Source organism: Aspergillus caelatus, assembly GCF_009193585.1.
Source record: "Aspergillus caelatus strain CBS 763.97 unplaced genomic scaffold BDV27scaffold_189, whole genome shotgun sequence".
In the NCBI taxonomy this organism is placed as follows: Eukaryota; Fungi; Ascomycota; class Eurotiomycetes; order Eurotiales; family Aspergillaceae; genus Aspergillus; species Aspergillus caelatus.
In genome coordinates, this window is record NW_022475452.1 from 62,334 (window position 1) to 74,156 (window position 11,823).

The 11,823-nt window shown below is 47.4% G+C and overlaps 5 protein-coding genes across 5 annotated transcripts; 2 read left to right on the forward strand and 3 right to left on the reverse strand.

Moving 5' to 3' along the window:
- Nucleotides 1-346: 346 nt before the first annotated feature.
- Nucleotides 347-2,080, forward strand: BDV27DRAFT_167272 (FAD-dependent oxidoreductase; the record flags this gene model as incomplete). Its single annotated transcript, XM_032074437.1, has 4 exons — nucleotides 347-639; nucleotides 697-968; nucleotides 1,013-1,383; nucleotides 1,446-2,080. The coding sequence occupies 4 exons, from the start codon at nucleotides 347-349 to the stop codon at nucleotides 1,941-1,943; spliced, it is 1,434 nt and encodes a 477-aa protein (XP_031924096.1). The 3' UTR covers nucleotides 1,944-2,080.
- Nucleotides 2,081-3,940: 1,860 nt separating this feature from the next.
- On the forward strand, nucleotides 3,941-4,741 carry BDV27DRAFT_161136 (uncharacterized protein; the record flags this gene model as incomplete). Its single annotated transcript, XM_032073162.1, has 2 exons — nucleotides 3,941-4,010; nucleotides 4,065-4,741. The coding sequence occupies 2 exons, from the start codon at nucleotides 3,941-3,943 to the stop codon at nucleotides 4,739-4,741; spliced, it is 747 nt and encodes a 248-aa protein (XP_031924097.1).
- Nucleotides 4,742-5,530: 789 nt separating this feature from the next.
- BDV27DRAFT_148205 (putative short-chain dehydrogenase/reductase) lies at nucleotides 5,531-6,487 on the reverse strand (the record flags this gene model as incomplete). The annotated part of the gene is made up of 3 exons (XM_032070871.1): nucleotides 5,531-5,601; nucleotides 5,651-6,379; nucleotides 6,445-6,487. 3 exons carry the CDS (start codon nucleotides 6,485-6,487, stop codon nucleotides 5,531-5,533), a joined length of 843 nt encoding a protein of 280 aa, XP_031924098.1.
- Nucleotides 6,488-7,107: 620 nt separating this feature from the next.
- On the reverse strand, nucleotides 7,108-7,519 carry BDV27DRAFT_161138 (uncharacterized protein; the record flags this gene model as incomplete). The annotated part of the gene is made up of 2 exons (XM_032073163.1): nucleotides 7,108-7,305; nucleotides 7,361-7,519. 2 exons carry the CDS (start codon nucleotides 7,517-7,519, stop codon nucleotides 7,108-7,110), a joined length of 357 nt encoding a protein of 118 aa, XP_031924099.1.
- A 1,508-nt stretch (nucleotides 7,520-9,027) lies between these two features.
- On the reverse strand, nucleotides 9,028-10,065 carry BDV27DRAFT_167275 (uncharacterized protein; the record flags this gene model as incomplete). Its single annotated transcript, XM_032074438.1, has 2 exons — nucleotides 9,508-10,065; nucleotides 9,028-9,115 (listed from the first exon to the last, which is right to left on the reverse strand). The coding sequence occupies exons 1-2, from the start codon at nucleotides 10,005-10,007 to the stop codon at nucleotides 9,028-9,030; spliced, it is 588 nt and encodes a 195-aa protein (XP_031924100.1). The 5' UTR covers nucleotides 10,008-10,065.
- Nucleotides 10,066-11,823: the final 1,758 nt, after the last annotated feature.

Consider the following 11,823-nt stretch of genomic DNA (forward strand, 5'->3'; position numbering starts at 1 on the left):
TAAAGACCACATGCTGTTTTACAAAATATTTCATTTCAGTTTTCCAGGTACCAGAAGCTATTTATATGGCTGCTGTATATTTTTCGAGAGAGAGAATAAATAGGTGAAGCTAAGCGTTGGCCCTAAGCAGCCACTAAAATGGTGTCAGCGTGCAGCAGAGTGACGAATCCACCACAAAACCTCCGACAACACGAAGTCCTTCAGACCGCCTCTTTCGAGATGGATGATTCAACAAGATACTTTTCTGTTTATCCTTGTCTTATATCTTAAATCCGTATTTATATTTTGCAGAATATAGTACCCCCCACGCTACGCCGACCGGTCTGCATAATTACTACTAGTGGAAATGGCCGAATCGCCAATGAGACCTATTATTGTCGGCGGCTCCGTAACGGGGCTGACACTGGCGCATTGTCTTGATCGAGCAGGAATAGATTATATTGTGCTGGAGAAACATAAGGAAATTCACCCACAGGTCGGCGCATCAGTAGTCATCTTTCCCAATGGAGGCCGAATCTTAGAGCAGTTGGGTCTGTACCAGAGGGTAGAAGATTTGAGTCAAAAGCTCCGGCGTATTCATACATGCTTTCGTGACGGCTTTCACTATGACAGTAATGTCCCTGAGCTAGTGAAGGAGTTGTATGTTCACCTTCACCCTCATCGATTGGGTTTAGGTACTGAATGAAGCATCTATAGGTTCGGCATGGACTTTGCAATCTTGGAACGAAGACAACTCCTTGAAGTCTTGTACACAGGACTACAGGACAAGTCTAAAGTGCATACCGATAAGCAGGTGACCAGCATTCTTCCGACTGAATCTGGTGTATCGGTGACAACGGCAGACGGGGCCAGATACGATGGTGATCTCGTTGTGGGAGCAGATGGAGTCCATAGCTTCGTCCGGTCGGAGATGTGGCGTATCGCTGATCTCGAGCAGCCAGGGCTTATATCAAAGAAGGAAAAGTCGAGTAAGTAACATCGCAAATTATGGGAACTCCGCTGATTAGTATAGACATGACGGTGGAATTTGCCTGTGTTTTTGGTATCTCAAATACAGTGGAAGGGGTCAAGTCTTGGGATCATGTCATTAGATACAACCCCGGTGTGACACTCTTCGTCTTCCCTGGAACAGATAATGGCATTTTCTGGCTCCTGTTTCGAAAGCTTGACAAAAGGTATACCTATCCCAACAGGCCTCGGTTCACGAAAGAGGACGCGATTTCAACGTGTGAATCATTAGCCGATCTTGCTGTGTGGGAGAACATCCATTTCAGTGATATCTGGACGCAACGACGTACCTTCCACATGACAGCGTTGGAAGAAGGCCTGCTAAGGACGTGGCACTATGGCCGTATAGTCTGCATTGGAGACAGTGTGAGCAAGGTAACAGACTCTTCCAGAGATTGCGGATATCATTCATAGCAGGCCCCTAACCTTGAATCTAGATGACCCCAAATCAAGGGCAAGGAGCTAATACGGCCATTGAGGCTGCGGCTGGCTTGGCGAATGTGTTGTGTTCGTTAAGCCAAGAGTCCGAGGGACAGCGCCTAACAGAGGGTGAAATTCAGCAAAAGCTTGATCACTTCAACGCGACACAGTTCCAGCGTCTGTTAGCAATCCACCAAAGCTCCGAGTTTCTTACTCGGCTCCAAGCATGTGATGGGCTGGCCAAATCGGTATTTGCCCGATACGTGGCGCCATATTGTGGAGGGACTATTGAGGGAATTTCTGGACTGGCGACGACCGGCACGGTCCTAGACTTTGTCCCCCTGACGGTGCGCTCTGGAAGGGATTGGTTTCCCATATCTTCTTGGGCGCCATGGCTATCGAAGATGGCGTATCTTGGAACCCAAACATTCGTTGGCCTAGCGATTGCATCACTTCCGGCAGGCTTTGCGTGGACATTGTACAAAATAGGTATTCCTAGAGTGCTGCATAGATGAACGTCTGCCTAGGGCTTGCGTTATACATCTTTGCGCCTTCCACCTCAACGCTTATTGGGCTAAGTACGGACGCGCGCCGTATTGATCGACAGTGATAACATCTCCAACTCCGATTAGTAACCTGCCCAAGTCTGTATATGCCGCTCTCATCCAGTTTATACTTTTTCATTTGCCCCAGGCTTCGATTGCTTTAAGCCTTCGCGCATGAGCTAGCGTAGTCGGGCGCTTGGCATGGATACTATCACGTCTATTGCGACGCGTTACAGGTCGATCATTGTGCTGCCCATCAAGTAATCGCTAGATGCGCCTTTAGCTCAGCCTACTCTGGATATTCCAGGAATGCTGCTACCTGGGAATCCATAATCTGTAATTTCCCCGTAGAAGGGAGCCACTTGTGAGGTATCTACTGTTCTAGACCCAAGCTACGATATCCGAAAGCGTACAGGTCTATCCAATTAATTCTTGCGTGCTTTTTCAAGCGACGTCTTGGTCGAAAGGGGCTCTTGCTCACGCTACCCCTTAATTGATACACTAAACAATCTCCTAAGGTTCGAAAGGCTAATTGATAGTAGAAATTGTAAAACTATTCAGAATAATGCTTGCTCACAGCATTCAGTAGCTCAGCCGCAATGTGCCCGAGGAACCCATTTTCCGAGCCGAGACCGTGTTGGTCTGAATGTGACATCAACTGATGAATGTGGCAGTGCAGAATGGTATGTTGATAAACGTTCAATGAGGGCTACATGCAGTCCATTTCCTCGCGTATCTCCTTTTGCTGCTTAATTTGGTCAATCAGTTGAGCTTTAATTCTTGGGCAATGGCTTCGTACCTTGTAGGGCTAACGTTGACATCAATCCCAAATTCTAGCCAATGAGCTAGCTCACAACTAGCGTCACTCCTATTGCCTCAATTTTGGAAGAATGTTGTTAATTCTGCAGTGGGCCGCATTCAGCTGAATAGTGGGTAACTTGTAGCAAGTGGGTTCCATTGGTGAAATAGTCTGCGCAGTGGACGAGTCAATTAACGGACAAGCACCAACGGTACTCCGTACCTTAGACCAAACCGCCTGGAGAATAGCATATCCGCTTTGCGAGCTTTATCTGATCCAAAAATACCATATTCCCCGCAGGCTCTGGGCAGGTTCCTCGTCATCACCCGCGAGATCGACAAGTGGCAGAGGCTAAGCTCACGCCGTGTGGGCCGCAGTCCACCAGTGAGGCTTTAGCCCTCCACTGGAGGATCGGCGGGCGCCGCGTGTGCACTCAAAACCGCTCAACACCAATAAAAATGCCTGTTTTATGGGAGCCTATTGTTAATACGGTTTGTTATGGCCTGGGATGGCGGCTAACTATGGAGATACTCTATTGCCGATCATTTACTAGGGCTGGCATTGGAGTATGTGTCGGAGTTGATGAATCCCGAAGCAGAACCTCACCTGTCCGAAGTTATGCCACGGACCGAGGGCCATCAATTCAGCGGCATCATTTACCAATTTTTGAGGCACACCTTACCGCGCTTTACGTTAGGGTTGACTTTGTTTCGCATGACTTACAGCCCGCGAAGGCGATTGTCTAACTGGTTAGCCAGCCGTAATGAGTAGTATCATTGAATGCAAGCGCCGGAATGTCGACCAAGGGATCCACATATTCGTAAGACGTCAACTGTCTTTCGCTTTGTCAACCAGAGTCAAAGTCTGGTACAGTGCCGGGGCATCGGTCCCCACAACTCTATCGACATACCTTCTGATGCTTACGACTCATCCAGAACTACGCCACGTCAAGCCGGTCGTCATTCCCGATTCCAATGGCGCCAGGACTGAAACGTTCTCAGGTGGTAGACGTTTAGCAGTGGATCGAATGGTATAAAGGGAACGGTACGACCTGCCTCGTCAATGCATCATCAGCTCGAATCCAAATACACAATCAACACCCTCACTAGCTTTCCACTCACTCAATAATCACCCATTCGTTTCAGTTTCCTTTCAATCAACTATCAAAATGAAGATCTCCGCCATTCTCTCTACCTTGATGGTCGCCGGCCTCGTTGCCGCCGCTCCTCCTGCTGAGCGTATGTCGACTGCCCTTTATACGGAAGGGAAATATGGCTAACAGATATCGATAGGTCCTACCGACCTCCAGAAGCCTCCGGTTCCTCTTCCTACTGCTGAATCTCCTGTCCCGCCCAAGTCGGACAACGACAACAGCAAGCGTGGAGATGTTCCCCCGCCTAAGAAGCCTACCGATCTGCCAGCTCCTCCCAAGGATCCCAAGGAGAATGACAATGGCAAGCGCGGTGACGTGCCACCTCCACTTCCTACCGACAAGCCTCTTCCTCCTAAGGAGAAGGGAAACGATAACGACAAGCGTGGCGATGTCCCTCCTCCCCCTCCCACCGATAAGCCCCTTCCTCCTAAGGAAGATGACAAGGGCAAGCGTGACGAGGTTCCCCCTCCTCCTAAGCCCACTGAGGACAAGCCCGCTCCCCCGAAGGAGAATGACAATGACAAGCGCGGTGATGTGCCGCCTCCTCCCCCGACGGACAAGCCTCTCCCTCCCAAGGAGAAGGACAATGACAACGACAAGCGTGGAGACGTTCCCCCTCCCCCTCCCACTGACAAGCCCCTCCCGCCCAAGGAGAAGGAGAACGACAACGACAAGCGTGGAGACATCCCTCCCCCTCCTAAGCCCACCGAGGACAAGCCCGCTCCCCCTAAGGAGAACGACAACGGAAAGCGTGGCGATGTCCCCCCTCCTCCTCCTACGGACAAGCCTCAGCCTCCCAAGCCTGCTCAGCAGTAAGCGGCGGGTCATGAGATATGTCTTGCCTGATCGGTTGTCATGCCAAGCACGATAGGGGATGATGAACTTATAGAATCGGAGTGGTGGCTGACTTTCAATACTACAATATCAGTACCTTTTCTTTCTTTTTTTGTCCAGCTGGATTTATTATGTAGCTAGCTAATCGAATGCATTCATTTTTTTTGTTTGATTTATGTTTCTAGTGGTTGTAGTGTAGCTTGTCTGTGTTCTGAATTCTGATCCGGTTATATGTCTCATTCTTTATAACGAAAGGGCCAGTATAACTGCTTTTCCTGGAGTAGAGACCATGTTTAATTGAACTACTCATGAGATAGTAGTATTATTGTCGATCCTTGCTCAATATGGAGCATTCTGTCAAGAATATGTGCCGGTTGTGCGATTAGATGAAGTTGTATGCGATGAAGCCCTCATCATAAAAATATATACATGGATGCTTGTCGCGAAATTATTATCAATGTTTCATAGGGGGATAACATGACTGGGCTTTGTTTAAAACTTAGAATAAAGGTGCAGTTGGCTGATACAGCATTTTGCGTTATAGTGTATGCAGTTGGTGAGATATATATCTCCACTGAATGTATATTTTGCTCGTTAGCTGCTAGTACTTTCTCGAAAAACGGATTTCTCCTACTTCTTCTTCTTCTTCTTCTTCTTTTTGAGTGGTCACCGCATTTATATTACCGCTGCTGAAAGGAGAGAGAAAAGGATGGTAAGATGAAATGGTATTCATATTCGCTTCTAGACGTTCACGCAATAACCAGCAGTGAATTATTGAATGGTAAAACCACCATCCACCCTGATGTCGGCGCCATTAATCATACCACTGGAATCCTGTTTAGCTGGTTAGTGCGAATAAATGAGCATGAAAAAAAAAACATGCTGGAATGCTTGCCTGGCAGAGGAAAAGGACCGCATCCGCGACCTCTTCTGGTAATGCGAATTTCCCGATCGGGATCGTCTTCAGGAAGGCCTCGCGTACATCGTCTTGTCCCCACGCTTTCTTTCCGAGCTCGGTCCACGCCACCGTTGGTGATACAGAATTCGACGTGATACCACGACTACCCCACTCAGAAGCCATACTCCGTGTCAATCCTAAGAGTGCAGCTTTAGAAGCGCAGTAAGCGCTATGGCGAGGTAGTGCTACATGAGCTGCCTGCGATGCAATATTGACGATTCTTCCGGATGGCGGAGGATTAGTTGAAGATCCCGCAAACTTCGAGGCGGCGAAGTAGAGTCGAGCAAATGCCTGAGAGCATAACATCGGTCCGAAGACATTGGTGGTGAGATGTTTCATGATATCCTCGGGTGGCGTCGACTCCATATCACTCAGGTTGACATAACCGGCTGTATTGATCAGGATGCTTGGGAAGCTCCGATCTGCCAAAGAGGACGATGATGGCGCGACCATTTCCTTGTCCAGTGATTTGAATGCCGACTGAACAGATTCCGACGACGTGATGTCACATTCATAGGCTCGGATTTCATCTGAGCCGGAAACCCGACCATAAGTAGACTCCAGCAGCTGGTTTCGACGCGCAGCCTCAAAGGGAGCGTATAGGATAGCCAATCGGGCTCCCTGCTGTCTGAGCTTCTTGCCTATGCTTGACCCAAGCCCACCTATACCACAGTTGAGATTAACATGGTTCTCATCCTCGGCTTCATCAGCGACCGCTCAACCCTACCTAAGCCTCCAGGAAGGATTGCTAACCTGCGAGCAAACGCCATTATCACGATAAATTGACTTCAATGCTACCTGTGTGTGGTGTGAAACCTGAAGTTGTGCCTGGAATATAGTCGTGAGTCCTTACCCCTCCCTTCGAGGACGTTTCGTGGACTTTGCCTTTTCAAGTAAAGTGATAGATCGGCGATGATGTCATTTCATCTCAGTTGTTATTCTGGGCATATAAATTGTCATGTCGATTATACTAGATAAATAGGAATTGCAATACTTAGTGCATAACTGCAGAGTAAAATCATCCGCACTGTCATCCAAGAAGGGCTCTCAACCTGGTAATTGCGTCTGTTGGTGCCTTATCTTCTGGGCTTTATTGTGAGCCTGTGAATTCAGGTCTCGTTAACTAGAAGCGGTTAGCGTGTCCCTCCATTCCACGCAATCGATTACTCATGATAAGTGCTTTGGCCTGGAGAATGTGGCCGACACAGCATTATGTACAGCACATGCAGGGCTGAACTGCCCTGGACGAAGCATTGTATGCCTACACGATGCTAATGTGCTTATTACATTGAAAGAGGAACGGATCTTTGTGAATTAAACCCATACATACAATTTCGGCGATTGGAAACCTGGTGCGTTTCTGGAGAACTACCTTAAATCCGAGTTGTGTCTACTCGTCATCCTCAGGAGTGATAATGATAAAGTTCGAGCCTTTTTCCTCTCCAGTCCCAAAATAAGTCTCGTTCCATCGACGTTGGAACTCCTGTTTCCAGGCCAGTGCTTGCTCCGGGTCATATGCCTGAGCGATCGCGTCGTAACGGTTCTGCTTGGCCTGAAATTCATTGTAAGCTTGCATGAATCCCGGTGCCTAGAAGGCTACTTGTTAGCTATCTGTTAAGCCATAAGAGTACCCATGTACTCACGTTCATTGCAGCCCATTGTTCAAAGTTTTGGTCGCCAATGAGCCCCATTTCCTTGTCTTCCTCGTATCTCCTCTTGGAGTGCTCCTTCTCGGTGCGTGCCATTTTAGCAGCAGCTAACCATCGTTCTTTGGCAAGGTAGAACTGAGCTTCAGTGGACATTGTGATAGAGAGGACGTAGAGAGATGGGAGTTATATACTCTTCAAGGGGTTCAAGAGTAGACAGCGAAAAGAATATTTGATAGATGATCCGTTTATATCAAAACATTTTTCTGGCTCTCTTCTAGGATAGGAGTATATTTATAGAGAAATCGAGGACTCCTAGGCGAAGACACGAGGGAGGAGCAATGGACATGCAAGCTGAGGGGATCAATGCAATCAAGATCGGAATGCATTCATTTGGCAAGCTCTGTGGAGCAGTCTAGCTCACCTGCCTGCTTAACATGGGAAATAAGGTGCTGATCAGGCTGGTCTATTGCTCCTCGCTACATCATGTCATTTAGTGAAATAAGAGAGCTTGTTTTGCCCCATGGGCAATGGTGGGTGTTCAGCCAGCCACCTTATATGGACAGGACCAATCATAAAAGACAGAAACTAGATCCGCTTTTTCATATCTTATGTTGGCTTAGTCTGGCCTCGCTTCACACTGCTATTTGTCCGATTCATAGTGCTATGATCAATGCATGCCCACGGGATTGAATGGGTGGACCTTGCCCTGGAGGTAGTAACATAAACTCGGCACTTGTCGAACTGTATCTTATCACAGGTGGTGACATGACTATTATCTGCCATTATTGTTGTCGTTTTGTAAGGTGCAATTTCCCCGAGCGCTTTTAAAAAGAGCCCAAAATACTCCAGATGAAGTTCACTTGTCGTTGTATTCCATAAATACTCATTAAAATGGCAAGACTAGACATCAGGTTGGAGATGTCGTGTCCCAGTTTGTCTTCTAAACTAATACTATTGCAGTGTCTTCATATCCAAGATGATCAAGATTGAAGTCGGCCCGAGCCGTATGGTGGCATACCTCCACTCTGAATTAAAAAATTCGCCGCGTTTCTTGAGGCTAATAAGCAGAATATAGATAATATGAATACCGATTCACCGAAGAAATTAACATAGATGAATAAGCCCATTGGAGATATCTTTGCCTATATCTTTGAGTATCTCTACACGGGGGACAACTTACTCTATGTATCATAAGAGGAATTAATGATACAATTGAATTGGCGGAGCTAGATTCAGAGTCGTATAAACTAACTCAAAATTCGCTCTCAATTGAGAATGCCAGAATCAATATTTTACTGCTGGGTGACGAGTTCGGGGAACAGGCTGGATAGCGCGAGTGATATCAAATATAATAACATCGGCTTTTGACTGCTGAATAAGCTAGACCCCATAGCACTGTTGTCCGAGAACAGTCATTGTTCCTGTTCACTAAGCACGAGCTAGGCAGCCTGAAATGCAGAACTATTGCCAGAGATGTCAACTGACTTGTTCATCACGGAAGAAGAAGGTCGTAGTGAACTGCGGAACTGCTTTCAAAAGACCGTCCTCTAAAACAGGAGGAAACCCATACTGTTCTTTCCTTGATGTAGGTAAATGATCCATGGAGAATGTCACTGCCAAGTTGCGCAACCATCTGCCGCTAGTGGAAACAAAACATGTCCTCAAGCCGTTGAGTCATTTTTCAGCTCCACCCTGCATACTTCCTGTGGACTGGCCGGGCTCAAGTGGGCTTTGGCGAGGTCTAAATGGCTGATTAGTTGGTTATATAGAGTTACTTTAGCATTTATATTAACGAGCTACTATCTAGGTATTCCCTGTTTGGGATTCTATTTCCTTAGTGAAATGAAAATAAATTATCTAAAGCCGTATCTTCACATGTAGGTCATCACGGCGTCTTACCGACCATCGCTAGCCATATCGACGCATCCTCTTGTATAGTCAAAAGGGGCCTATTATCAGAATCAAGATATCCTCCATCTGGGGTCGGAATGACCCCTCGGCGCGGTTTTTTAATAAGCCCAACTGAGAATACACGCCACGTGTCCCACAGAAGAACCCCAAGTCGTCGAAATGGCCGTATGTCTAGCATCGCGGCTGAACTTGGAATGCTCCGCAGAAGCATTTTGCTGTACGCGGAGAACCTTCCCGTCTGCGTTGACGAATTGTCACACCTATCCGCCCCCCGATTCCAGATACTTATAACGGGGGTACTTTCCGGTACTGGTTGAGGGCTCCAGATGAGGTAATTCTCAAAGCCGAACTCAAAGGATGTGAATAAAGGTATGGGTGCCTCCTCCGGGAAATCCCAGAAGGCTTTTGAGGGCTCCTGCTGTTCAGAGTCCCCGTAGGAGGGATGTAGTCCCAAGTCTGAGAGAACTGCCGCCACCGTCCAGATATATTCATTTCTGGGTGTGTCCCTTTGGTTCCGGACAGCACACGCATATATCCCTTGTACCGAATCTGCAGGCAGTGCCTTCGCAGCCTCACGGAGGATAGAATAGTAGACCAGATGCCACAGAGCCCAGTATACCCGGTATTCCTCAATCCATGAAAAAGGCTCGCTCGCTTTCTGTGCTCGGGCGGCACCACACAGGGAGCCAGCGGCAGTGGCCCCGACCGCAGAGATAAAATTTTGCTGCATGGTAAAAAGGCATACACATGCTAAGCGCTGAACCTGCGCAGCAATCTGAACTATTCGATCTAGTTCGGCAAAGCTCATCTGCCGAGGGAGAACACTGGATGTACTCTCACACATTACCGCGATATAGTTGTCGACACTGGAGCGATGTACTGTGGGAACCAGGGCCGTGTATCGGAGTAGCTTTCGAATTTCAGGCTTCGTAGTCATGGAGTTTGATACTATGAGATCCTCCGTGATTCTGTACGGCTGAGCCTCAAAGACAGCACGAACCCATGGTGAAACTACTAGCAGACTTTGTATACCAACAAAATCAGCAACATATTGAATAATTTGTATAATAATCTCAGGAGGGAGAATTTTAAAGGAATCCATTATTATTCCAAATGCAGTAGTCAAGGAGCTGTAACAGAAGAAAAATAAATGGTTGAAAGGGGGGAAGCGTTTAAATTAGTTGCCAGTGCTTCCTTCCATCCATGTCTGCCAAGCAAGAAACGAGAAAGAGCCCACTTAATTTCACTTAGACTGAAACCCTGCACTCCATCCTGGAATTCCAAATCTGAAAACCTTTCTTCACCCCTGGCTCAGGACTAGAGAATAAAATCGCCTTGAATATGAAAAGCTTTAGCAAATCTAGCTTGCCCCCTTTGTTTACTTCCTTCCCCTCCGCTTTTTCTTCTGCACAGGGCTGATTTCGAATAGGAAATGGACCCAGTCCTCTAAGTGGTTGGTCTGTGTATTTGTGTTGCCAGTAGTCTTGAATAGCGTCACCTTGCTGGGGACCTTAACTGCCAATTCTTGCTTGTGGCCCATGAGGAAACGGGCTACACTGGGCACTATTGGGAGTTCCCAAAATCGCCTTACCATCATCAGTGGACATGTTATAGGCTTTACTCGGCTATTCTCCCACTATGCTCGTGTCCCTAGGCTCATCTTTCTCTCTGGGTGGAAGAGGTTTTCTACTAGCTACCTCTAGAGCAACATCCAAAGAGGGCCCATTAATGACATGGTGGCGGACAAAATATTTGATAATTTTTTTTCATTCTGCCTCCGACTGACCTGCTACTTTGTTTCTAGAATAAAAAGTAAAACGTTAGATAGGCTAGAAATAGTTGGACCGGAATTTTCCGTCCTCTCCTCAGCGATCATGTGGGCTGGACCTATGTTGTCTGCTGCGGAGATGTAGCCCGCCTTGGTTCTTTTAGTGACCTTTTAGAAGCCAAATGTAGCCTGAAAGAAAGCCAGTAAGCCGCGCTATAATCTCCTGCCTCGGAGATCTCTTAGCGACTTACTTGATAGTATGAGTTACCAACTTTATATTCCCTATCCTGCACATAGATCAACCCCTTCAGACCTCGATCTCCTAATGGGTAGACCTTTCGCCTCCATTGTCACTGGAATTATTGATCCTGTCTCGGTAGGGCTGCCGCTGCTCACTCCGTAAGGTCTTGGAGACCAATTATTGTTGAGCGTTTCAAAATCTGTGAGCTCGGAAGGTAAATCGTTTGGTTCTATCTTCTCTAACTGGCACATATATCCTCTGCCTTATCGGCTGCCTCAGCGCTGTTCTTAGGAGGGGCACGCTTTGATAGGAGATGAAGCTCGGTACCAAGGTCCAGCCGGGGCTGAATGGTCGCATCATCGGGCACTGAGCGCTTAGCATGGGTGGTAAGGTGGAGACTATCAGACTGAGTGCCATGGTAGATGCACAGGAGTGCAACAAATGCAAAAAGGAAAAAGGAAAATGGAAAAGGGAAAATGGGCAAGCACCGAGTGGCTGGGGTTCTCGGAGCCATTTTGTTGATGCCCTGGATCTAGG